The following is a 25581-nucleotide window of genomic DNA, read 5'->3' on the forward strand; positions in this document are numbered from 1 at the left end:
AGGCACGTGACGGGGCGAGGCCGGGGCGTGGATGGGCTGCGTGTCTGACCCCTGCGGGACCTCTGCTGTGTGTCTCTGCAGGCCCGGATGGCGGGGGAGCGGGGAGCCAGCGCCGTCCTCTTTGACATCACGGAGGATCGAGCTGCTGCTGAACAGGTACCCGGGACGTGGGGTGTTTGAGGAGGGGGCTGGACGAAGGAAGAGAAATGTGCCGGGGAAGAAGTCAGGACACAGCCACCCTTGTGGGCACTTTCCCTCCTGCAGCTGCAGCAGCCCCTGGGGCTGACGTGGCCAGTGGTGTTGATCTGGGGTAATGATGCCGAGAAGCTGATGGAGTTTGTGTATAAGAACCGAAAGGCCCACGTGAGGATTGAGCTGAAGAAGTCCACGACATCGGTAAGCAAGCCAGGTCTCCAGCCCCGGCCCCAGCACCTGCTGTCACCCGCACTTTTTCCTGCGGTGACTCTCACCAAAAGCCCTTAGACTCCTGGAGCTAAAGAGACCTTGGAAACCCTCTAGCGCAACTCTGTCCACCAGCTGTGCACCTCTAGGCAAGTTTCTTCCCCTCTCTGAGCTTCATCTGCAGAATGAACAGATTGGGTCAGCTGAGCTCTAAAGTTGTTTTTCAGCATCGTGGTTTCATGGCACAGAGTAGCAGAGCCAGAATGAAACCCTCGTCCCCAGGCCCCCTGAATCCTGGCTGGTATTTCTCCATCGACTGGGAAGCTCAGCCAGCTGCTCACTGGGTAGCTTCCACCTTGTAGAGGGGTCCCTGTCCCCTTTTTCCCAAGCACATGGGTCTCGAGATAGTACCTCTCACAGCAGACATTTGGAGGAGTGCCCGTGGGCAGAGAGGGACCACCTAAGCCCACCTGCAACCTCATCCCCTCTGCTGGAAGACTCAAGGGGCCCTCCAGTTCTCTGTGTGTCTCCTGGGCTCCTTCCAGAAGCGTGACCCTTTCCATCTCTGCTCGCTCCCCCAGCCAGATTATGACGTGTGGATCCTCCTGACGGTGGTGGGCACCATCTTTGTGGTCATCCTGGCCTCGGTGCTGCGCATCCGGTGCCGCCCCCGTCACAGCAGACCGGTGAGGCGGGTGGGCTCCCTGGTGGAGGTGGGCGAGTGCACGTGTGGGGGAAGGTGGGGAGCAGGAAGGACAAAGTGAGGAAAGAAGGTGCCCTTACGCCTGTGAAACAGTTTACACCTAAATCCCCCGGCAAATGACTTTGTTGATTTCCAGCAGCCTCTCTCCACAAGAGTCCTCATTTGTTCATTCATTCACCAAATAGAGTGAGCACCTGTTCTGTGCCAGACACTGTTCCAGGCGTTGGGGATAGTGCAGTGAACAAAAAGACAAAAGATTCCTCCCCTCGGGGAACTTTCATTCTAGGTAAAATGAATGAGTAAATAAATAAGTAAAATGTAAGTAAATAAATAAGTAAAATACGCAATAATTTAGATGGTGGTGTGTGCCAGGGAGAAAAATAAAATAGAAAAGGGGAGGGAATGGAAAGGGGACAGGGTTAATTTTTAAAAGCAAGGCCAGGGAAGGCCTCATTGAGAGGATGACATTACAGGTAAGACCCTCAACAGGTGAGGGGGTGATCTGTGCAGATACCTGGGGAGAAAGTGATTGAGGCGAGAAAACAGGAAATGCCAAGGCCTTGAGGCAGAAGTGTGCCCGTTATGTCTGAGGAACAGCAAGACGGTCCTGTGGCTGGAATCCAGTGAGTGAGAGGGCAGAGCAGCAGGTGGGGACAGAGAGTTCATGGGGCCCAGTGGTACTGGACCGTTAAGGCCGTTGTCAGGATGTTTTTTTCACTCACGGGAGGGTTTTGAGCGGAAGGAGAGCCATGATCTGACCTCACCTGATCTGTGGTGAGAAACCAGCTCCGAGGCTATTACAGGACTCCAGGGGACAGCAGTGGTAGCTTGGAGTAGGGAGGCAGCAGTGAAAGTGGTGAGCATTAGTTAGACCCTCCATACACTTTGAAGGCAAAGCTGACAGGTTTCTAATGGACTGATCACGGAGTGCAAGAGAATGGTCAAGAATGGCAACAAGATTTTTGGCCTGAGCAATGAAAAGAACGGAATTCCCTTTACTGAGGTGGGGAAGACTGCGGGAGGACAGGTGTGTGGTTGGGCGGTTCATGGGATTAGGAGTTCAGCGTGGGGCCTGTCAAGTTGGACGTGCCTGTTAGATATCCAAGCTGAGACGTCAAGCAGGCAGTTGGATAAAAAGTTGCTCTCACGGGTCATCGGGGGAAGGAAAATCAATAGTAGGAGTGGGGAATGGGATGGGGGGGCTTAGCCTGCTGGGCAGAGCCACGTAGGAACTCCGAGGATACAAACGCCTCGGAGTGGTCAAGCAGTCACGGGATCTGACTGGGTGGCCGGGAACCGAGTACAAGCTGGAGTCCAGGGCTGAGGGAAGAGGAGCCCCTGCCCCATTCTGGCCCCACCCCTCTTCCCAGGATCCCCTTCAGCAGCGAACAGCCTGGGCCATCAGCCAGCTGGCCACCAGGAGGTACCAGCCCGGCTGCAGGAGGGCCCGGGCCGAGTGGCCAGACTCAGGTAGCAGCTGCAGTTCAGCCCCTGTGTGCGCCATCTGCCTGGAGGAGTTCTCGGAGGGCCAGGTAAGGCAGGGCCGTGGTTCACCTCCATGACCAGGCTGGGGAGGGAGGTTGGAGCTTGGGGGAGGAAGCGCTTAAGGCTGGTGTGAGTGCTCGAGCTGCATCTATGTGCACAGACAGCCCTGAGGTTTGGTTATTTTCCTGGCTTTCCAGGGAAAGAGAACTACTGCTGGTTGAGTGTGTACACGTGGCGGGCTCTGCAGTGGATGCTCTACAGGCATCGTCTCGTTTTAGCCTCGTGACAGTGAGGGGTGGGGGTAGGTTAGTCTTTTAGCCTCATTTTACAGCAGAAAACTGTCTGTTAAGAAACTTGCCCAAGGTCGTGCAGCTAAGTGGCAAAAACCAGGTCTACTTGATATCAAAGCCCATACCATTTCTGTCCTACCGTGAGGTCTTTGAAAGCAGATGGCGGCAGTCAGGAGAGGCCAGAGGGAGTCGGGAATGCCCTGCTTCCTGGCCACGGCTGTAGCTACAGACAACTCTGGTTCAGACCCCTTGTTTTCTCCAGGAGCTACGGGTCATTTCCTGCCTCCATGAGTTCCATCGTACCTGTGTGGACCCCTGGCTGCACCAGCATCGCACTTGCCCCCTCTGCATGTTCAACATCGTAGGTAGGAGGTGGGCCGAGGACTCCCCTGTGCGCAGGCAGATGGGTCTAGAAGGGGCTTCCCTCTGGGCAAGTGTTTTGCCTTGAAGCTGAGGAGAAGGCAGGACTGCCTCAGTTGTTCTTTAAGCTGTGCACTGCTCGAAGGGGCCTCATCTGAGGGGGCGACCATTCCATTGCAGTCATCTTTACGATGTATTTTCATGACAACTTTGTTGATTTTAAATCTGACTGATTTGTTTGTTTGTTTATTTATTTTTGGCTGCGTTGGGTCTTCGTTGCTGTGCGCGGGCTTTTCTGTAGTTGTGGTGAGTGGGAGCTACTCTTCATTGCCGTGCGTGGGCTTCTCGTTGCGGTGCGTGGGCTTCTTATTGCAGTGGCTTCCCTTGTTGCGGAGCACAGGCTCTAGGTGCATGGGCTTCAGTAGTTGTGGCACGTGGGCTCAGTAGTTGTGGCTCCCGGGCTCTAGAGCACAGGCTCAGTAGTTGTGGTGCACGGGCTTAGTTGCTCCCCGGTATGTGGGATCTTCCCAGACCAGGGCTCGAACCCGTGTCCCCCGCATTGTCAGGCAGATTCTTAACCACTGTGCCACCTGGGAATGCCAAGATTTGTATATTTATTATTCTACTTTTCTGGCAATAAAGTATCCTGTTCGAACAAAACCAGGATATTATGACAATCTTCTAAAAGATGAAAGTGAAGTATCTTGAGGAAAGAGAGCCTTTTTCTAATTCACCCAAAGGTGCAGTGTGGGCTAGCAGTGGCCCTGGGTGCAAGTCCCCAAAGGGCTGATGGGAGGAGCAGGGCTTGCCATGCACAGTGGAACTCCCAAGGAGACAACTGGCTGGAGGGAGCAAGGGCATCCCCGGGCACAGGCAGGTTAGGAGTGTCCTTGGTCGTCCAAACTCTGACGGAGCTTGCGGGCGATGCAGGCTCAATAAGTACGTTACAGCCACGCTTTTCTGAATGTACCCTCCTTCCGTTTGGGGAGTCAAACACTTGTGCTCTTGGTTCTCTCTTCCAGAGGGAGATTCCCTTTCTCAGTCCCTGGGACCGTCTAGATCTTACCAAGAACCAGGCCGAAGACTCCACCTCATTCGCCAGCATCCCGGCCATGCCCACTACCACCTGCCTGCTGCCTACCTGTCGGGCCCTTCCCGGAGCGCAGCGGCTCGGCCCACACGGCCTGGTCCCTTCCTACCATCCCAGGAGCCAGGCGTGGGCCCTCGGCACCACCGCCTCCCCAGAGGCGCACATCCCCGGGTTCCAGGCGAACCACAGCGCCTGGCGGTGGCCCAGAGCCCCTCTGCGCAGGGCTGGGGGCTGAGCCACCTGCGGTGCACTTTGCAGCACCCTGCCACCTGCCCCATGCCCCCACGCCGGGCCAGGCCTCACGACAGCAGCGGGTCTGGAGAAAGCTACTGCACAGAACGCAGTGGCTACCTGGCAGACGGGCCAGCCAGTGACTCCAGTTCAGGGCCCTGTCACGGCTCTTCGAGTGACTCAGTGGTCAACTGCACGGACATCAGCCTGCAGGGCATCCACGGCAGCAGTTCTACCTTCCGCAGCTCCCTGAGCAGTGACTTTGACCCCCTGGTGTACTGCAGCCCCGAAGGGGAGCGCCGGCGGGAGGAGGCTCAGCCTAGCATGACCTCTCGGCCCCGTTCTTTGGACTCGGTGGTGCCCACAGGGGAAACCCAGGTTTCCAGCCATGTCCACTACCACCGCCACCGGCACCGCCACTACAAAAAGCGTTTCCAGTGGCACGGCAGGAAGTCTGGCCCAGAAACTGGAGTCCCGCCGTCCAGGCCTGCCATTCCTCGGACACAACTCCAGCCAGAGCTGCCTTCACCCGATCCGCAGGCAGCCAGCCCCAGCCCAGCAGCCCCGTCAGGACAGCTCCCCAGCCTGCAACGGCCCAGGGCCCTCACCGAGCCAGCCCCCGGGCCAGCGGACGCCGCCAGCCCCAGCCCTGGTCCCAGCAGCCTCTTCCACTTGCAGAAATCCAGCCTCCCTGTGCGACACACACAGAGGAAACGGCGGGGGAGTCCCTCAGAGCCCTCCCCAGCCTCTCGACCCCAGGACTTGGCCGCACACCGAGTGTGCCAGATTCTTCCCCATTATGGCCCCAGCCTGGCATATCCTTGGTCCCCAGAGGCCCACCCATTGATCTTCGGACCTCCGGGCCTGGACAGGAGGCTGCTACCAGAAACCCCAGGCCCTACTTACCCAAGTTCACAGCCAGTGTGGTTGTGTCTGACTACACGCCAGCCCCTAGGACCATACCCATCTGGGGAGGGGCCTTCCGAATGGAGTTCTGGCGCCCCAGAGGGTAGGCCATGCCCTTACCCACACTGCCAGGTGCTGCCAGCCCAGCCTGGTGAGTTTTCAGGGGAAATGGGTCTGGCGGGGACAGGAGACTAGAGTTGGGTATGGTAGAACGGGTCAAGTCATCCAGAGGGTTGATGGAAGCTGAGAAGGGTCCAACAGGGGTGACATTCAAAATAGTGGACAACTGACATAGCGTAGGATGCTGGCTCTGCCAGGTGTTAATCCTTTAGTTGCCAGATCCTCGGGAGGTCTCCGGTGAGGTACCAGTGTGGCTGAGACAGCAGAAAGTACTTGGGGCGGCTTGGGGCAGCAGCTCAATCGTGAGTGTTTCAGTATTTTAAAAATTGGTACAGCTGAGCCTATAGCTCAGTATTAGCTGTAAATACAAAGAAGGCCAAGAACTGTTCCTTGCTCTTGAGGAGAGCGTGGACAAATAGTTACTGAAAACCGTAATCCCAGGCCATATGAGATCTTACAGGAGAAATAACTACAGATAACCATAATTCTGGGTTATATGAGAAGAGCTATGTGAATGATGCAAAAAAAAAAAAAAAAGGAGAGCGATCACAGGTGGTTCCTAGCAGCCCTGTGGTTTTCTCCTTTCCCCCGGGGAAAAGAACTACTAGGGCTTTCCCTTCTATGCATCTTTGTTAATAAGACTGACTTCATTTTCTTGGGGACTCAGTGCGTCCCTCTTACTGTATTGCAGCCAATGGTGATAATGTAAATCCTTGACTTTAGCTGGGTATTTATTTGCTCAAATCCTCCTCTTCCTCTTCCGGATCCCCCAACCCCTACTCTCCCCCATCTTTTCCCATTGTGTGGATGACACAGCTCTTTGCCTACAGCCATCACTAGGAGGACCCCTCTGCCCTCAAAGGTCCTGAAATATAAGACTTCAGGGTCTAGGAATCCTACAGGCAGGACCTGAGAGCTGCTGTCATCCGTCCATTCATTTCTTCCTTCCATTTTTCTTTCTGCGTTGTGTGCTTGCTATGTGCTAGGTTCCAGGCTCTGAGGGTGGAACTTGTCAACCAGGAGACCCAGGTCTGTGGAGAGATAGGCATGCAAGCTGTTATAGTACAGAAAACAATTGCTTCCACAGGGCCACGTAATGCAGATTTGGCCATGTGTTTTGTTTGATGGTGCCTTTTGAATCCTGTCATGTGTATACTTTCAGTGCTGCCAGTGCCAGACCACTACCTCCCCTCTCTCTCTCAAACTCGTAACTGGTTTCAGTGCCTCCCTTTCCCCTGCTCTTCAGATCTAATCTACGCCAGGTTCTGTTAACCATGTCTCTGCTAGCTTTACCATATTCTCCTCCAGTACTGCTGGCACCTGTCCACGTCTTAGGTGCAGCCTAAAGGTCAGGGCAGGAGCCCCCTGGCTCCTCCCTTCCCTCTCACAGGGCCATGAAGGCCGAGCCCTGCACATCAGTGTCGTGTCCTGTAGTGCCACGCAACACTGTGATCCTGCTCGCCTACCCTCCATTCTGCTGCCGGGGTCATCCTCCTCAAACAAACTCTCTAGAAATCTTCAGATGTTCTGTTTTATTCAGAGTAAAGAAAAATCCAACCTGGTTTGGCCTTCAAGGCCCTAGTACCAGCTAGCCCCCATCTTCCTTCCCAACCTTATTTTCCACTCTTCCCCTTCCCTTCCCCTGCTCCAGGCTTTAGCCAAACTAGGTAAACACTTCCTGCAGTTTCTGCAGCCCAGAATATTCTGCTGCCTTCCTGTTCCCATAAATCTAATTCTTCCCTATTCCTGCAGGACCAGTGCATTTATCCCCACTTTCAGGAAGCCCTTCTTGATGCTCCACTTGGACATGACCTTTCTCCTTTCGTGATTCATCTCTTACGACCCCAGTCCTGCCCCCATTGGCATAATTGCCACTTACGTGCACACCTTTTCTCCTACAAGGTTGTCAGGTCCCTGCTTAGTCTTCTTGGTCTTCTGTTTGGCACATGGTAGCAGGCCAGATCCACAAGTGTATAATAAATATTTACTGGGCGAATGAATGAATAGTAAGTATGGGTAACGCACTGGTTGCTATCTATGTATCTCTTTCTCTAGATTCATTTTTCTCTCCCCTGTGTCCCAATGGGGGCCGCTCTCAGCTTTCAATCTGATCACCCTTCTGGACCCATTCCCTGCTCCTGCCTCTCTGTAGTTCCCTCCCAGCCATACTCTCTTGCCGGTGGAACAAGCAGAAGACTGGCCTGACCCTCAGTGACCTCTTTCCTCCTCTCTCTCTAAATGCAGGCTCAGAAGAGGAGGAGCTCGAGGAGCTGTGTGAACAGGCCGTGTGAGATGTTCAGGCCGAGCTCCAACCAAGAGTGCTCGCCAGATGACTCAGGGCCCTACCTGGCACAGAGTCCTGCTCCTGAGAAAAGAAAGGACCTCAGAAAACACCCCTCTTCTTTGCCATCCTTCCTGGAACCACTGGCAGAGGAGTGTGATGGTGGGCAGCAGGAGGTGTTGTCTCCCGGTCCCAGCTCCAGACCTTGTCTGCAGAAGCATCTGCAGTGCAGCAAGTCTGTGTCCAGCCAGGCAACCAGCTACCACTTGTGTGGGTTGGCTCCCCTGCAGGCTGGGACTTTCTGAGAGCAGGAAGCTAGGTATAGGTAGATAGGTGTTATAAAGGTGGTGCTCCTTCCCCAGCCCCAGCAGGTCTCCCTCATTCCAAGCCTCATGTTCATACCAGCAAACGGGTCCAGCTGAACGCATGACCCTTCTCACCTCCTTCCTTGGGAGAGTCCTGCACACCAGCTTTGGCTCCTCCTTGGTAAGGCTGCTGCGTCAGCGGCAACCCTGGTTCTTATCATTTTCCTTCTTTGCAAAAAGATCAGGAGCATAGGTGAGCCCTGAGCCCTGAAAAGGGGGGCTTTGCAGCTTCACCAGGCAGGGCCTCCCCTGGTGCACAAGGGAGGATGTTTGTCCCTCCTTGTCCGCACTTGACACATCCACTATATTAAGTCAGAGGGGAAGCCAGGGTGTGCAGTTCTGTCCCTGATGTGGTACAGCACCTTGAAGAAACTGGGTCGAAGCCTCTGATCGTCAAACTCCCTTGTCACTCCAGCAGCCTCAGTTCCTCTGGGGGTAGGGGTGAGGGTAGTGGGAAGGGAATAGCTCTTCCTTGGGGACCTCCTATCTCAAAGTCCCAAAGTAGGCGGAAAGAAGAGGATTTCTGCTGTACTTTATTTAGGAAGAGGAAGGAAGGAATGAAGGTAGGAAAGGCAAAATTACAGCTGAACAAGGAAGTTTTCTCTGGGCGTTTTCTCTCAGACCAGGGATAGGGAACGGGAGAACAAAGGAGAGGTAATATGGGGCCCTTGGGATTAGACGGCCCAGAGGCCCGGCTTCCCAGTATAAGCCATGCAGGCCAGAGACACACAGGAAGGAGTGGAGTTGCAGCAGGAAGCCTGGCCTGGGCAGCTGGTATCGAGTGGGCAAGGGCTGAGGGGCCTCCTCAGGGTGACATGCACCCCGGGGAATTTGGACCATTGCTGGCCCCTCAGGCATTATCCCGTTTGGAATGTGAATGTGGGAGCAAAGTGGGCACAGGACCCCACCTGGGAATCTTCTTCCCTCTAAGTCAGCGGGGAACTAGCACCTAGGCACCCACGTGGGTATTTATATCTGAACAGACAGAAAGACGCTTGAATCAGGCACTATGTTGAGAAATGTATTTATTTGCTAATATATTTATCCATAAATTCCATCTGGTCTCGTCGTTTTCTTCTGTCATGACTGTCACTCAGGGTAACAACTTTGTCTTCTACGTGGGCAAAGATAAATTACTCCTGATAGCAGAGGCTAGGCTCTGGTTTATGAAAGGACAGAGTAGAGTGGTGGGCTTGGCTTATAAGCCCCTAAAAGCGTGGTTTAGTGAGATCAGGGGAAGAGAAAGCACGGCTGGATTCTCACTGTGGTTCAGTGTGTCATCTGTACTATTATTGTACTGTTTACTTCACACTCTATAATGCTTCAGTGACTTTCTTTGTGACCCTGGGCAAATACTCAGATATATTTGAGTATACTCAAATACCCTGGTGCCTTTTCCCACCCATGAAATGGGCCCACTTCACGGAGTTGTTGGAGAGCTCCTGTGAGACGAGTGAACTGTGTTCCAAGGTAGAATGTATGCAGTGATAGAGAACATCCTAACCCCAGTCACAGAGCCCATCTGAGCACGACATGGGACGGGCACCAGCAGCAGACCGGTCTTGAAGAAGCTCAGTTTCAATTTAGGAGGCCTGGTTGGGAAGATAGAGCAGCAGGGCCTGAAACTATTTATATCCCAAAGCTCCAATTCAGATAAACACAAATGACTGTCCTCTGCCTACACACGGGACTATTGTGAGGATCAACAGAGGTGGTGCTGTTGCAGGGATGAAGAATTCCACAGGGCCTGGCCAGGCCTTTGCTCTCCTCCTCACAAAGCACATTTTCCCCTTCTGCTTCTCCAGGAAAGGTATGTTAAAGGCGGTCGTTGTCTGGTGCCCAGTTCTGAACCAGAGAGAAAGGCATTTAGCATCCCATAGGGTGAATTTTTTTTTTTTTTTTTTTTTTTTTTTTTTTTTTGCTGTACGCGGGCGTCTCACCGCTGTGGCCCCTCCCGTTGCGGAGCATAGGCTCCGGACGGACAGGCTCAGCGGCCCTGGCTCACGGGCCCAGCCGCTCCGCGGCATGTGGGATCCTCCCGGACCGGGGCACGAACCCGTGTCCCCTGCATCGGCAGGCGGACTCTCAACCACTGCGCCACCAGGGAAGCCCCCATAGGGTGAAATTTAAAAAAAAAAAAAAAAAAAAAAAAGGACACAATCTCCTACAGATGATCTTAAGTAAAGGAACTGTATCTAAATGCTAAAAGCTGCACAAAGCGTAAATTATCAGCTGGAACGTGGAAACGTACATAAAGAGCTGTTAGAAATAATTAAATATGCATTTTTTTCGGCCGTCTGCTCACCGGCCACCGTTTCTGTGGACGCAAATGGAAACCCAATCACGCTCCCTCCCTGTTAGGAAGGAGGGGGGCGGTCCCTGGATTTCTTCTCGTCTCTGCAGAGATAATCCACAGGGAGGCAGTGGATTCGCTGGCCCTGCGCTTTTAAGACGGGAAGACAAAAACGAATCTCCGCTGTCATCCAGGATCCTCCAGGGGACCGGCGGCCCGGTGCCAGCGGCCTAGATCAAATGGTCCGAGCGCCGGGATTCCGCCCCGGTCGCGGCGCGCGCGCAGGCGCCAACCGCGCCGCACCTCCCCCGCGGGCCCCGCCCACAGGCCCAACTGCTGCCAGGCCTCGCCCTCGCGCCGGCCCAGGTGGCGGGGGTGCGCGCCGACCCAGGTGACTCCCGGCCGGCCCCGCCTCCTGGCGGGAGAAACCATCTCCTAAGGCGGGTGGAGGGGCGGGGCCGGCGGCCTCCCACGCCGGAAGAGGAAGTCTTGGAAACCGGAAGTGCGGGCATTCTGGGTAATTTGCTATTTACTTCCTGCGAGAGAAGGTTGTGGCTCCTTCCTTCGCTGTTCTTCCGTGGGAGAAGATGGCCCTGGAGACGGTGCCGAAAGACCTGCGGCATCTGCGGGCTTGTTTGCTGTGTTCGCTGGTCAAGGTGTCTGTGGGGAACCTGGTTGTACGGGCGATGGAGGACCAAGCTGGGGGAAAGTGGGTGGAACAGGGCTACAGGAACAGTGAAGAGAGAAGTCAGGTCCAGGACCCAGGGGGTGGCAGGGGGACGTGGGAAGCAGCAGGAGGCCATCGTTTAAGTCGGTAGGAACGCAGGCAAATCTTGCAGCCGTGGGCATGGACGTTCTCACATGCCTTTGCAACTTCAGCTGTCAGCACAGGCCTGATCCTTTACAACTGAGGGAGTAGTCGGAGAAGGTGCCTGACCCCACGGAGATTTAGGGAAGGGAATAGGTAAAACGCAATTGGGAACAAGAGAAGAAGGATTGTGAGAGTGGAACTTAGGAAAGGGGCTGTAGGAATGGGGGTGGGGGACCTGATGAGACAGAACTAACATAGGGAGCCTTGTACTTGACCAGGTAAAAGTATGGGGAAAGCTGTTTTTTCTTTTCGCCTTGTTCATGCTCACCTCTCTCCTTTTTTTCCCCTCCCAGACTATAGACCAGTTTGAATATGATGGCTGTGACAATTGTGATGCGTACCTTCAGATGAAGGGTAACCGGGAGATGGTATATGACTGCACCAGCTCTTCTTTTGATGGGTAAGCCCTTTAGGTTGCTGCATTCATTCTTTTACATTACCCGCATCCCACCAAGTAAATGTGGACAGACTCTTGAGACCCTCATCCTAGTTGGTCTCAAAGTTATTTTGAGACACACTAGTCCTGTGCTGTCCAGTACAGTAGCCACTAGCCGTGTGTGGCATTGAGTACCTGAAATGTGGCTAGTCCAAACTGAGATATGCTTTACCTGTAATGTGTACACTGGATTTCAAAGACTCAGCACAAGGAAAAAGAATGTAAAATACCTTGATTTTTCTTGTTTTAATCACATGCCATAATAATAATACTTTGAATATGTTGGGTTAAGTGAAATATATTATTGATGTTAATTTAGCCTTTTGTCTTTACTCCTTTAACATGGCTACAGAAAATTTTAAAAATGACTTGCATGGCTTTCATTATATTTCCACTAGACAGGTCTTCACTAGACTGTTAGCTCATTGCTGATAGGGGCTGTTTATGTCATGCACCATGACCTGGCATAGGGCCTGGAAGGTGATGGATACTTAATACACATTTGTTGAACGTATGAAGATCCTTTTTGAAAATGAAGGGTAAATTTTGGCCCCAAAGCTGATGCTTTTAGATATCTCTAAGAGGCCCTAAGAGAAAAGTTTTCCCTTGGTGAGATTGCCCAGTGGGGGGAAGGGGAATGAGAGAAGTGTGAGTGGCTAGGTCTCAATTTTCCTTCCCCAAGGGAGGAGCCAGAGGGCAGTATTCTTTGGGGGTTAAGTTTCTTTTGGTTTCTAGGCCAATTAAGGGTCTACATGCAAACTGGGCCCAAACCAGTGCATGCTAAAGTTCCTTCAAGGTGGGCCAACTTCATTCCTCCTTTGTTTGCCTTTAAGGAAGAGTAAAGGATTGAGCAAAACAGATGTTGTCATGGAACCTTTACTTCGTACATATGTACACATTCATGTGCACACTCAGATACTCCAGTTCTTTCATTCGTTAGCACGGTTACCATCCAGTGCTAACAAATGAATGGACTCCCATCTGTGGCTGCTGTGAGAGATGGCAAGAGTTACACAATGAGATACTTACAAGTAAGAGAGACACAGTGTAAAGTTTTGCATGTTAGGGTTTTGGTTTTTTTGTTTAAAATCTGGTAAAATATACATAAAAACTTTTTGCCATTTTTAAGTGCAGAATTCATTCAACGGCATTAAATATATTCATATTTTTATGCAACTATTACCACCATCTATCTCCAGAACTTTTTTTTTTTTTTTTTTTTTGCCACACGGCATGTGGGATCTTAGTTCCCTCGCTAGGGATCAAACTCGTGCCCCCTGCATTGGTAGCATGGAGTGTTAACCACTGGACCGCCAGGGAAGTCCCTCCAGAACATTTTTCATCTTCTCATTTCCTCCTCCCTGCAGCCCCTGGCAACTACCATTTTACTTTCCCTGTGAATTTGATTAGTCTGGGTACTTCCTGTAAGTGGAATCTTACAATATTTGTCCTTTTGTGATTGGTTCATTTCACGTAGCATAATGTCTTCAAGATTTATCCATATTGTAGCATGTGTCAGAATTTCCTTTTTAAGCTTAATAATATCCCATTTTATGTATATACCAAATTTTATTTATCTGTGCATCTATTGATGGATACGTGGATTGCTTCTACCTTTTGGCTGTTAGGAATAATGCTACCATGAACATGGCTTTACAAATACCTGTTCAGGTCCCTGCTTTCACTTCTTTGGGGTATATATCCAGAAGTGGAGTTGCTGGATTATTCTCTGTTTAACATTTTGAGGAACTGCGATACTGTTTTCTATAGCAGCAGCATTTTACATTCCCACCAGCAGAGTACAAGGGTTCCAGTTTCGCCACATCCTTGTCAGCACTTGTTACTTTCTGTTTTTTGTTTTGTTTTTGATAATAGCTGCCCTGTTGGGTGTGAAGTGGTATCTTATGGTTTTGATTTGCATTTCCTTAATGATTAGTGATGTTGAGCATCTTTTCATGTGCTTATTGGCCATTTGTATATCTTCTTTGGAAAAAAGTCTCTTCAAATATAATTCAGTTATAAAAACTTGGAAATAACTACAGCTTCTAAGCAAGAAGTGTCTGAGGACTCCCATCTTTGGGCCACGGTTCTGGGTTTTACATTAAGTGACAACTCTGATATTGTTAGTGTCTTACTAAAGGATTGTCAGAGAGTTCTGAAGCATGCTATGTTCAATTAAAAAACAAAAGGTTATGACCATTTATCAGAGTCTGGGCATAATAGCTGCACGTGTCCAGGTTAAGCTGTCATTGTTTTCGAGTTCCTTAAGAGTTGAGTTGATGAGAACTGAGCAAGTAGAGTTTTTTGCCCAGTTTTGAATGAGGTTTTTGGTTTTTTGTTGTTGAGTTGTAGGAGTTATTTATGTATTCTGGTGCATATTAGGATTTGAAGAGTGAGTATATCAAAGGCTAAAGGAGATCAGAGGAGGGCTTGATGAACTCAGCCAGAAGTGGAGGAGATAGCATATGAGTCAGGCTCTTAATTAAGGAAAGAAATACAGGATTTTTGAGGAGGTTGAGATGAGAGAAAGGTAGAAAAAGCATTCTAAACAAAGGGACTGACCTGAGCAAAGGCATGGGGTCGGAAAACCAGGGTATGTTTGGAGAATGGTGGGAATTCTGTTTAGGTTAAATCATAAGGTTGGATAACAGACACTGTAAGACTGGAAGGATAGATTGTGAAGGACAGAGGAGAATATACTTTTGGTCAGAAGAACAGCCTGCATATGTGCCTACCCCAGACTGGTCTGCCGGGCCAGGACGAGTACTACCCTACCTGCCACCCCTGGAGGTGGGGTCAGTTCCACTCAAAGCATATAGCTGAGAATGTAGGATTTGGATGGGGAGGGAGGCTTCCCAAATAAGAATCCAGGATTGCTGCCAAGAGAAGGGGGAATGGATACCGAGGAGGCAGTCAACAAATACCAGCGCCTGGTACAGATCTGTCACAGGAGGCAGTCAGTAAGTATTTGATCGAATGGGGGAATGACAAAAGTGACCTCTGTAGCTGCTTCTTTTTTGTTTTTTTTTTTTTGAAATTGGGGTATAGTGACCTCTGTAGCTTCTGAAAGCACCCGAAGCTTACCTGTCATGCCCAGTAGCAGGCTTCTGGCCCTTGTAGCCTCTGTTGCCTGTGCTCTGGGATTAGAGCTACCCTGAGAAGAATGATTAGGATAATAAAGGAGAGCTAATGTTTACTTAGCACCTACTCTGTGCTAGGGTTTTTCATGTATTAGCTCAACCTTCCAGTTTCATCTTACTGATGAAATTCTGAGGGAGGTCTCCATACGTGTGTCAGGCTGTACCGCTCATTAAAGGCAGAGCTTGCTTAAGTCTAACTTGTTTCTAGTAAGAGGACCCATTGTTTTGACTCACCCTCCCCTTTGCACTAGGCTCCAGCCCTCAGTGGTTGTGTTGGTCGTAATCAGTAATGCCATCTACCTCAAAAGCTGTCCCATTTCCCAGGGAATCGGTAGGCCAAGGATGCTTTTGAGCATGGCAAGACAGTCTTTGGGGGATGATGACTGACCTGTGACTGGTGGGCCAGGGACATAAGTGCAAAGGCCCTTTGTCAGTACTAGCTCTGAGTCAGTCCCTTCCCAGCACTAGAACTTCGTTTCCCCTGCTTTCTGGTAGAAACTCAATACTTGGCTTTTTCCTGGGTTTCCTCTCCCAGAACTGTTGTGCTGGCTGGGAACAGAGTAAAGGGGCGGGGGCGTGGGGCGGGCAGTTCCCTTGGTCTCTGTTCTCTAGTAGAGGCAACTCAGGCTGACTCTATGTTTCTTTCCCCTTTCTAGAATCATTGCAATGATGAGTCCAGAGGACAGCTGGGTCTCCAAGTGGCAGCGAGTCAGTAAGTGTCTCCCTTTCTCTTTATCCTGGCCTGGTTGTGTTGTCAGGGCCAGGGTGCGGGTGGGGGAGTCTTCAATCAGTGGGTAGGTGGCCCCAGAGTGAGAACGATGGGGTTGGAGGAAAGCCAAGGAAAGTGTCCTGTGTCCTGTCATTTAACACGTAGAGCCAAAAGAAGTGATTGCTCTTCTCTGGGAGTTGGCGGCATCTCTTTCATTTTTAGCTTAAGCTTCCATTTGGTCTTTAGTTGTAACTCACTCTTAAACTGCAGTCTCTTTTCTTCTCTTTCAGGTAACTTTAAGCCAGGTGTATATGCAGTGTCAGTCACTGGTCGCCTGCCCCAAGGTAATAATAATCATAGTAACGGCCAATGTTCATTTACTGTGTCAAGCTCTATGGAAGTTTCTTATGTGAATTAATGCCAGTCCTCACAACTCTGTGAGGGAAAGCAAATCTCAGAGAGGGTAAATAACTTGTCCAAGGTCACCCAGCTAGTAAGTAACGAGCCAGAATTTGGGGGCCCAGGCATCCTGGCTCCAGAACCCTTGCTTTTTTTTTTTTTTTTTTGCGGTATGCGGGCCTCTCACTGTTGTGGCCTCTCCCATCGCGGAGCACAGGCTCCGGACGCGCAGGCTCAGCGGCCATGGCTCACGGGCCCAGCCGCTCCGCGGCATGTGGGATCTTCCCGGACCGGGGCACGAACCCGTGCCCCCTGCATCGGCAGGCGGACTCTCAACCACTGCGCCACCAGGGAAGCCCCAGAACCCTTGCTTTTGATGACTACAGTGTGTCTCTCTTTTTCTTCTCATTCGTACCAAGTCATTGCCAAGCACTTGCCTGGATCTTCAAGGGTGACAAGCCGACCACGCAGTTCGGTTGATGAGCAGTCTAGGAACTCCAGTTTGCTTAGAGCACGCCACCCCTTCCCCTCACCAAGTGGTACCCGAGGGACCTTTCTTATCTTCTGGAGTCTTCTTCCCTTACAGAGCTGTTTCTCTTCCTGCTGCAGGAATCGTGCGGGAGCTGAAGAGTCGAGGAGTGGCCTACAAATCCAGAGACACAGCCATAAAGACCTAGCGAGATGCACGGCCACCAGCGTCTTTGCTCCTCGTCTCTGCCTCTGCTTACTTTTTGTTGTGAAACTAAATGGGCAGAACTTCACATACGTGCCGCCCTCCGATTCTGAGATTCAGCAGACTGTTGAGAGAGCAGCACGTGTCCCTGGGCCATTTTACCTTCTCTGGGCTGCTGTGGGGTGGGAGTGGTTTGGGTTGGTGGATTAGCGGAGACTGACTTCAGTGGGGAGTAGGATGCTGGCCTTTCCTATGCACAGCCCGGGGCTGCGCCCTTGCGCATGGGCAGGACTCTGGGTCAGATGCCAGAAAACGTGAACCCCTAGGAATGCTCTTAAGCCCATAACAGATGCCTTGCCTCCCTCTTCCTTTGTCTTAACTGGGCACAGTAAGAACTCGTTGCCCAGTAAGCATCTTCCCAGAGCGGCAGAGGCCCTTCTGCTCCTCGTTATCTGTCTCTGAGCCTCCGGGATTGTAGCCTTTCTAGTGAGCTTCCCTGGGTCTCAGAGGTCTGCTGTCCTGAGTCTAGGCAAGCCCGTCAGCCTGGTAGTCCTGGTGTCCGGTGGTTGCAGCCTTCTGCCCTCTAGACCTGGCACAACAGGTGTCCCTTGAAGAAATCCTGAGGCTTCTTCGTATTACTTGCCCTTGACCATGTTTAAAACCTTTCTTTCCTTCTTTGTTTTCTTCTTTTTTCTGTCCTTCCTATACCTTAGGCCCACCAGTGACGCCCATGACCCCCCCCCTACTTTCCTGAGTTCCCCTAACTGGAGACCCTCAGGTTGCTGCTGGGTCTTGGTCTGGCTAGTTCGTGCCTCTCCTTTTCTCTCTGGCCTAGTAAGAGGGCCTTGAGTGATGTCATGGTATTGGCCAAGGTGAGTTATTTGTTTTGGAATTAAATATTTACCATAAATTCTCATTTACTTAAATTTCCACAGAAAATCATACTAAGCGTCCTCATTTTTATTTCCCTAACTTTCTTGTTCCCCGTCTGCAAGACGAAGGTGATTGCATCCTGTTTACCTCAGGATTTTTGTGATTATAAAAATAAAGCAATGTGAAAATTCTGTAACTTAAGTTCTATAAAAGGTAGAACTCGTTTGCTCTCCTTTTTCCGTCGTTCTTCAGTATATGCAGCATGTACACAATTCACCGAAATAGTGGGGGAAGTACCTGGGACGGGCGCGGGCGGGGCTCTGACTCGGGATAGGGCTGCCTGCGCTGGGGCTTGGCGTCTTAGCCGCCTGGTGTTGCTAGTGAGTCAGTGTCTCCTGTTACCTGTGACCTGGACGGTGTGGGAAGGAGGGAGAGATGCTGCCTCTCCGGTGACCCTCCCAGGCCCAGGGGAGGAGGCTGGGACTGGCCCAGGCGCTCATGTCACCACTCACGGGTTCTGTCAAACCAGAACCGTTCTCTGATGCCTTCAAGCTCGGGAAGCGGTCTGTTAACCCCAATCCCAGCTGAGCTTTTCCAGGACTTTCCCAGCCCAGCACGCTGAGCTCCAGGGGGGGCGGTTTCTGTCGTTCAGTTTCAATGTGAAAGAAGCCTTGGGAAACAACCCCACCAGGCTAGAGTTTACGTCCTGGAGGGAAGACGTGGGTGTTAGTTAGCAAGAGTGCCGGGGCCACGCAGCCGACACCCAACTTTCACTGGCTTTCTCAGAAAGTCCCTTGGAAATCCCCAGCCGCCGTCCTGCGTGTCTGACCCGGACGTGGCTGCTCGGCGAGAATGGAAACAGTTGCGGGGGGCGGGGCGGGGGCAAGAGGAGCTGTGCGCAGATAACCACACTCCCGCCGCCTCGGCCCCACACCCGGCGGCGCCCCAACTGTCAGCCTCGCCGGAAGCGAGAGACAGGCTCTGGCGGCTGTGGGGGAGGGCGGCCGGCCGCCGTGCCCGGATCTCAGACTCCGTGCGCCCCGCCGCTTCTGCCGGGGGTTGCGTCTGACTTCGCTCTCGTGCTTTCTCTCGGCGGTCCAGACGGGCGCCGAGGTGCCGGAGTCCTGTCCCCTGTTGGGAACCCAAAGAAGCTGAAGCGCGGACCGGTGGCTCACTCCCCGCGAGTGAGCAGTGCTGTGGGCGAGGGGAGGTTTCGGACGCCGGCATCCCCGTGCGTGAGGGCTGCGCCCCGTCTGGGAGCCCGTCGAAGTCTCAGCCCCATTCTGACTGCTGAGGTCCCGCGTCTGCCCGAAGCTCTCAGTCTCCTGCTTAGTAGTCTGGCTTCTCTTCTTGACCAAGGCAGGGCTCCTCCCCAGTGCAAGAAGGACGGACCCAAGTCAGAAACAGTAGTGGCCCGGCTGCCTTCCCCTTGCCTGCCTGTTCCTCATTCTTCACCCGCTACCCACCACAGGCCGTGGGGTTAGGGTCTCCCCAAAATGGAGGGGCTAGCCGGCAGTGCGTGCAGCCTCCAGCCCAAAGCAGGGGCTGGTAGCTGATAGAACAAGGGTCAGAACATTCTGGTCTTGGAGGGAGCGGTTTTCCCAAGAGTAATGGGACAGGCTGGTGAGGGCCTAAACTCAGGCTGGGCTCTTCAGGTTTAGGGACTGAGGCCTCACTCCTCTGGCATGGCCATTACCTTCATAGTGCCAGCCTGTCTATAACTTGCTATTAATTCTCAAGTCCCTTCCCTGACACCTGGGGTGTGTGTGTGTGTGTGTAAAAGAGGTAGAAAATGTTTAAGAACAGACTAATAACATCTCACTGTGTCTGGAAGTCTGGTTCATGTTTGGTATCCGTAAAGCCTTTCATTTAAATAGCATTTTACAAGTCAACAAGGGGGCTTTCAACATCCATTATCTTATTTGATCCCCCAAAACCCCTGTGCCAAAGTTAACATCCTTAGGTCATGATGCAGAGGCTGAGGCTCAGAGAGTTAAAGCGACTCGGCCATGATCAAGCAGTGGAGGCTTAGCTCAAGAAACGCCTTGCCCACCCCCGGTTTAGGGCTGCGTTCTGACATAGTTCTCCCCAAACGCAGCAGCTTTGCTCCCTTCATGATTTTTCCACAGTACCAGCAAGCTGCATGTTGCCTGCACGCTGAGCTGCCCTAACCCCCCTACTCCCACCACCTACAATCGCTAGGCCTCAAGTCCAAAACTAGCCAGAGAGGGGGAGGCAGTGTGGGGAAACGGCCAGAGAGGAGATACTCGGGATTTACTCAAGGATCCCTGTGCAGAGCATCGGGAAACTGGTCCAGTCCTCCAATTCCTGCCCGGCTGCATCTTCTGTTCCATTCCATCAGCTCTTGGGTATCTGCTGGCCTGTGCCAGGTCTCTCCAACCTCTCCTGCTTTTTTTTCAATGTGAAAGAAGCCTTGGGAAACAACCCCACCAGGCTAGAGTTTACGTCCTGGAGGGAAGACGTGGGTGTTAGTTAGCAAGAGTGCCGGGGCCACGCAGCCGACACCCAACTTTCACTGGCTAGAGGAGTAAAGTCACTTTACTTCTCTAAAAGAAGTTTCCTCTTCAAAAACAATGCAGTTGACAAAACTCTGGTGTTAGTTGACAGGATAGTGTTTCCTTGTGAAAGGTGGGGTGGAGAAGGGCATGAGGGGCCCCTGATTACGGTCTGCTTTAGATCTGGATGCTAGTTACATAGGTCGATTCACTTTCTGGAGATTTACTGAGTTATACACTCATGATTTGTTCCCTTTTCTATTTGTCCATTATACCTGAAATGAAAAGTTCGCTTAAAAATGCAGTTGGCAGTTCTCGTCTTAGGATAGTTTCGAGAATCAAATACAGTCATTTAGGTAAAAGCAATTTGAGAGCTGTAAACTACTAAGTCTATCTAAGAGATTGTCATTCAAAGTTGTCCCCCTCTAGATAAGTTCTAGGTAAGAACGTCCTCACTCTAGCCTTCTTGGGCAATAGATGTTCAAATGTATCTATCATCCGCAAATATATCAAGACGGAAACATTTTTCTTCAAGCACCATGGCTTTTTATCTCAATCTCTCTCTCCTTCTGTTCTTTCATTTGTATGACCTAAGGTTTGTTTATTTTTTAAATATATACTTCCTTTCTATTTGGCTGTGAGATTGTGAATGTGATTTAACCTCTACTTGGCTTAAAGTCATTGTTATAAAACGTCCATTTTTGTATCGTGTGGTGAAATGGTTCTGGGACTAATTATTTCTCTACCTCTTAGATTCATGTCAGCCTGTCAGCTGTCACTTCTGCTGCTCATGTGTGGCTGTCCCCCCTCCAGTGTTGTCTGAACCAGGAGATTAGCCATGCTGGTAAAAACCGCTGTTGGGTGAGCCAGTAAGTCTTGGACTGAGGAAGAAAGCACATGGCTGTCTGCCTGGGCCTTGGGGCTCAGAGGCCTTCACCATTGGGAGGGGGAGGTCTGGAGTGTCGGGGCAGAGGAAAGAGTGAAGGCAGACCCTGCAGAGAACGCAAGGGCTGGGAGAGTCAGGACTTGGGCCAGCCCCTCACTTGATGGGTGAGAAAACTGAGCCCCAGAGTCAAGGGTCAGCCTGCCCTCAAGAGGGGGTCACTGCTACTTTGTATGTCCTCCACTGCCTGGCTCAGCGCCTTTTGCCTACAGATGCTTGTGTTTCTCTTTGCTTTTAGACCCCAGGAAGCAGGAACTGAGTGCAGAGAAAACTCTGCCCTGGGCTGCTGGCTCCTAGAGGCCAGATCCTCTGAGAATATGATAGAAAACGTCTCCCCTCTAGACCTTGGCATTCCTAGTCTCAACACTCCCCCCAAAGTGGAGGGCAGGTATTACGGGGTCACGGACAGAGGACTTGAGGCCCAGGGGTCAGTCCCACAGCAGAGGGAGGCTTGTGCCTCTTAGAAGCCAGGGAGCCGGAAGGCCCCGTTTCAAGACCCTGTGCTGCTTCCTGCCTGTGCTCTCTCCTTCCTCCACACTGAGTCTCGTGCTCCAGAGAGAACTTGGGGGAAGATAAGGAACGGCTTCAGACGCCAGGGTGGGGAGACCCCAGCTTCCATCCAAAACGGAGCCCTCATTCCTTCTTCCCCAAACCCAGCAACTGCCACACTTTCAACCCCTCCCCCAAGCCCGGAAAATACCTGGAAGGAAGTGAGTGCTCTGGGCCACTAGCCGGAAGAGGGGGTTTAACTGTCACCTGGTCCCTGGGGGCTCGAGTGGCGTAGGGCAGAGGGGAAAATGCAAATCCATGCTTGGGAGAGAGAAGAACTGCGGAGAGGAAGAAGGTGGCAGCCAAGACCCAGCCTTCCTTTGGGGCTTGTGGGCCCAGCAGGCGCTGGGGAGGCCTGAGGCAAGGGAGTGATCACAGGCCCTGGGAGAAGCCAGCAGCTGCCATCGGGGCACTGGCACTTTCGCCCTGCACCTCCGGGGAGCAGGGAGATGGGGTGGGGTCTGCAGCTCCGTGGAGCCAGGTGGGAAGATGAGGAGATGGGGGAGGTCGAGGTGGGCGCTTTGCGTCACGTTTCCATGACTGAGTCTGAGGAAAGCGTGTCTGTTGCTTCTGCAGCAGGAGGGACTAAGCTTAGACTGGAAGGACCCCTCTGGCCTCCGCACCGCTCCTCCCCCTACCAGAGGCCAGAACTGGGAAACACGTGGTGTCCCTGCAAATGGATCTTTCACAGCCACTGGGAGGCAAGAGTAGAGCGAGAAGCCGCCCTTGGGCTAGTGCTTCCACGATAATAATTTGTTATATCAGTATGACAATTACCAGGTTCAAAACCTGGCCACCTCCATTATTGCATTTGATCCTCAGTGCCATCCTGTGGGGCATTATTTCCCTTTCACAGATGAGAAAACTGAGTTTCAGTTACATCATTTGCCCAAGGTCAGCGGCCAGGCAAATCTGGACTGGTGTTTCGGCCCAGCTGTCCCTTATGGCGTCCCTTCGGTTCCGCTGTGGCAGCTGGGGATCCAGGGCCCATAACTGGGGCAGGGGTGAGGGCTAGTTCTTCCTTTTTCCCCCTTGACCCCCGCCTGCAGGTGGGGCTCTTGGGGGTCGGGTCTGCCATCTGCAGTGCTAAGGTCTTTGGGGAGGAAGGCCTCAGCAACTCCTCGTGCTCACTCACCCTTGGACCCTTCCTGGAGGACCTGGGCTTCTGGCCCCGTCCCCTCTCCCGTTTTGCCCCAGGACTCTCACCAGCACCAACCCCCCAGCCGCAGCCCCAGGACGCAGCTGCCCGCACCCCATTGGCCGGCCCGGGAGCATTTGCCCTTATTTGGCCAGGCCGCTCCAGGCCGCCTCCACCCCCAGCCCAGCTTGTCTCTCTCACTTCGTCTTTTTGAGGTTTGCCTATGGGGCCCTGGCGGGCGTCGCTTCAAACACACTTTCTGGTTGAGTCACTTTTTAACGGCTCCAGTGCTGGGAGCTGCTGCGGCTGCTGCTGCACGAGTGACCCCCAGCCTTCGTGGCCCCGGATTTCGTGGCCCCAGCCTTCGTGGCCACCTCCCCCACCTGACTGCCTTAATGGGCTCCGAGGGAAGGAGCTGGGGTGGCCCTTCACTGCTGGGTTCTGCAGACCACTTGGTTACCCATTTAGACCCCTCTGCTGCCCCCACCCACAAGCCTGGGGCCTGGGAAGTCTGCCCTGAGCTCCTCCTGCTGCTTTTTCCAACCCCCTTCTCCAGCTGGGCTTGCGAACAGACAAGGCTGCATCTCCACTGTCTGTTGAGTATCCACAATGAGGTCTGCCAGGCCTGGTCCTCTGGGGGACTTTGGACTGAGTCCCTTAGGGAAACAGAAGTGGGTTGCAGGCTGCTGGCTGATTTTCAGGAGGGTGAAACTTAACCTCACTGGGTTTCCATTTCCTCATCTCTGAGATGGGGATACCATCATTTACATCACTGGGTCAGCATGATGATCAGATGAGGTTTTATAAAGTCCTCTAGACGCCTTGGCTTCTGTCCTTCCCCACCCCACCCCACCCTAGCTCAGCATGTACAACGTGGAGGTGAATAAAGAAACAGCTCACGGAGCAGTCCTCACGGTGCTCTCTGTTCTTTCCACCCCTCACCTTCTGCTTTTCCAGCTGCCCCTGGGACGTGAGGACTGCTGTGGAAGGCAGGATGCAGCAGGATGCTGGCAGATAGACAGAGGCATCCCCCAGCCCTTTGTCCCTGTTCCCAGCCAAGATGGGGGGCAGATTCTACTCGAGATCTCTTCCCAGCCACCTGCCTTCTCTGACCTATGGGAGGTCCGCCCTTGAGCCCGCTGGGGAAATCCACGGGAAGGTCTTGGAACATAGGCCTTGCTTCCTCCTCCAAGGTCCTTGGGGCCCCTTGCTCTTGGGGACTTCCTGACTACACACAGGTCCTTTGGTCAAACTCCTCTTCAGTTTTATAGATGAAGTAAGGGCTGCGGGCTGGGGGAGCAGATCCAAAGTTACACTGTAAATGGCCATAGGGTGGGGACTGGACTCCTCGTCTCCTACCTCCTAGTTCTGCCCTCTGTTCCGTGGTCCTGATGTTGGGGGTAGGTAGTTAGGCTGATGAGAGATCATAGTGGGTTCCAGGCAGGGATGGGACACACACACACACACACACAGAGTTTATTTGTAGCAGTTAAAACTGGAGCAGGTGCAGCTCTGCAACTTAAACCAGGCAAATTTGGACCTTTGTGTGGAGGGAGCCAAGAGGGAGTTTTCTCTCATTTCCTCCCTGTGTCCCTAGGAGATCCCAGTTGAGGACGCCTCTGGTTTCATGGCCACTCCCACAGCAGTGGTCGGGGTGGTCTTCTTCCTCACACCCACACCCCCTTTCCTACGCAGCCCACCCTGCCTCTCTCTAGATGCTGTGGACAAAACGCTGAACCTGGCCCTGACTTGCTTTGTGACCTCAGGCTGCCTGCTGCCTCTCTCTGGTCTTGCAGCTCAGCTTCCTGACTCAGGTCAGTTTGCTGCCTGATCTTACTGCTTAAAAGGCCTTGGATACTATGATCCAGAGAGCTGAGCCAGACCCCGTCCCAGAGCAGAGCTGGCCTCCCAGGGTGCGCTGCAGCTGCCTCTTGCCGGGGTAGCACAGGAGAGCATGAGGTTCAACTTGGAGCGTGTCTGGGCAGTGCAGGCAGGACTGAGGGCAGAGCGTACCCACCCTCCTTGTCTGGAGGCCTCTCGGCACTCCTGGGGCCCACCCCACCACCAGCCCCAGGCCCTGGGATGAGGCAGGGGCCTTCTTGGTGCCAACATGACCTCTGCCAGGGACACGGGCTGTCTTAGGTTCTTGAGGTGCTTCCATTTCCCAGCACCTGCTTCCCTCGGTGGCCCCCCCCCCCCAGGGAGGGAGGCCAAAGGTCCTGACGTTTGGGGCTATCGAATCGCATTGTCCTTAGCCCCGATGTGCAGTGCTGGGGGCTCAATTTCCCTCCTTTGTGACCAGGCCCGTCCCCCAGCCTTGCTCGCTGCAGGGCGGGCCGCTCTGCCTCTGACTTCCTGTTTGTGCGCGCCGAGGGCCCTGCGGCTTCTCTCTTGTTGTCTCCACACCCCGCAGGTTATCTGGGCTGCCATCTTCGCCTGCCTGCCGAGTACGGGCCCCAGGCCTGTGCAGCTGGAGGGGAGGCTTCGTTTTCTTCTCCACCTTCCTGTGGAGACAAGACCCTCGCCTTTCTCCCCCCTCTGGGCCTGCTCTCCCTTGCAGGTGTTAGGCCGTCAAAAGACCGTTTGCTCCCCGTTTCTCCTCCTTGCCCGGTCAGCTCCTGCCCTCGTTATTTCCTCTCCTTCCAAACCCTCTTCCATCCGTACTCCAGGAAGCCCCCTCTGATGGGCCCCTGTGACTCTGAGGCCGCCACTGCAGCATCTGTTAGTCTAGCCCCATAGGCCCCTCAACCCCACCCAGGAATACTGTGCCCTTATTGCTACGGTTTTGTGAGCTGTCAGTATGCGTGG

The 25581-nt window shown here is 52.8% G+C and overlaps 2 protein-coding genes across 3 annotated transcripts in view; both read left to right on the forward strand.

Moving 5' to 3' along the window:
* Positions 1–10339, forward strand: part of RNF43 (ring finger protein 43) — a 63423-nt gene extending 53084 nt beyond the window's left edge. For both annotated transcript variants that reach the window (XM_059996605.1, XM_059996606.1), the window contains 7 exons: positions 82–156; positions 265–396; positions 984–1088; positions 2476–2637; positions 3143–3245; positions 4263–5618; positions 7832–10339. In XM_059996605.1, the coding sequence (XP_059852588.1) occupies positions 82–156; positions 265–396; positions 984–1088; positions 2476–2637; positions 3143–3245; positions 4263–5618; positions 7832–7878 (1980 nt within the window). In that variant the 3' untranslated portion in view covers positions 7879–10339. The remainder of the gene's footprint in view (positions 1–81; positions 157–264; positions 397–983; positions 1089–2475; positions 2638–3142; positions 3246–4262; positions 5619–7831) is intronic.
* A 741-nt stretch (positions 10340–11080) lies between these two features.
* Positions 11081–17828, forward strand: SUPT4H1 (SPT4 homolog, DSIF elongation factor subunit). Its single transcript, XM_059996607.1, has 5 exons — positions 11081–11182; positions 11691–11797; positions 15630–15685; positions 15973–16026; positions 16691–17828. The coding sequence occupies exons 1-5, from the start codon at positions 11114–11116 to the stop codon at positions 16756–16758; spliced, it is 354 nt and encodes a 117-aa protein (XP_059852590.1). The 5' UTR covers positions 11081–11113; the 3' UTR covers positions 16759–17828.
* Positions 17829–25581: the final 7753 nt, after the last annotated feature.

Source organism: Delphinus delphis, chromosome 19, assembly GCF_949987515.2.
Source record: "Delphinus delphis chromosome 19, mDelDel1.2, whole genome shotgun sequence".
In the NCBI taxonomy this organism is placed as follows: Eukaryota; Metazoa; Chordata; class Mammalia; order Artiodactyla; family Delphinidae; genus Delphinus; species Delphinus delphis.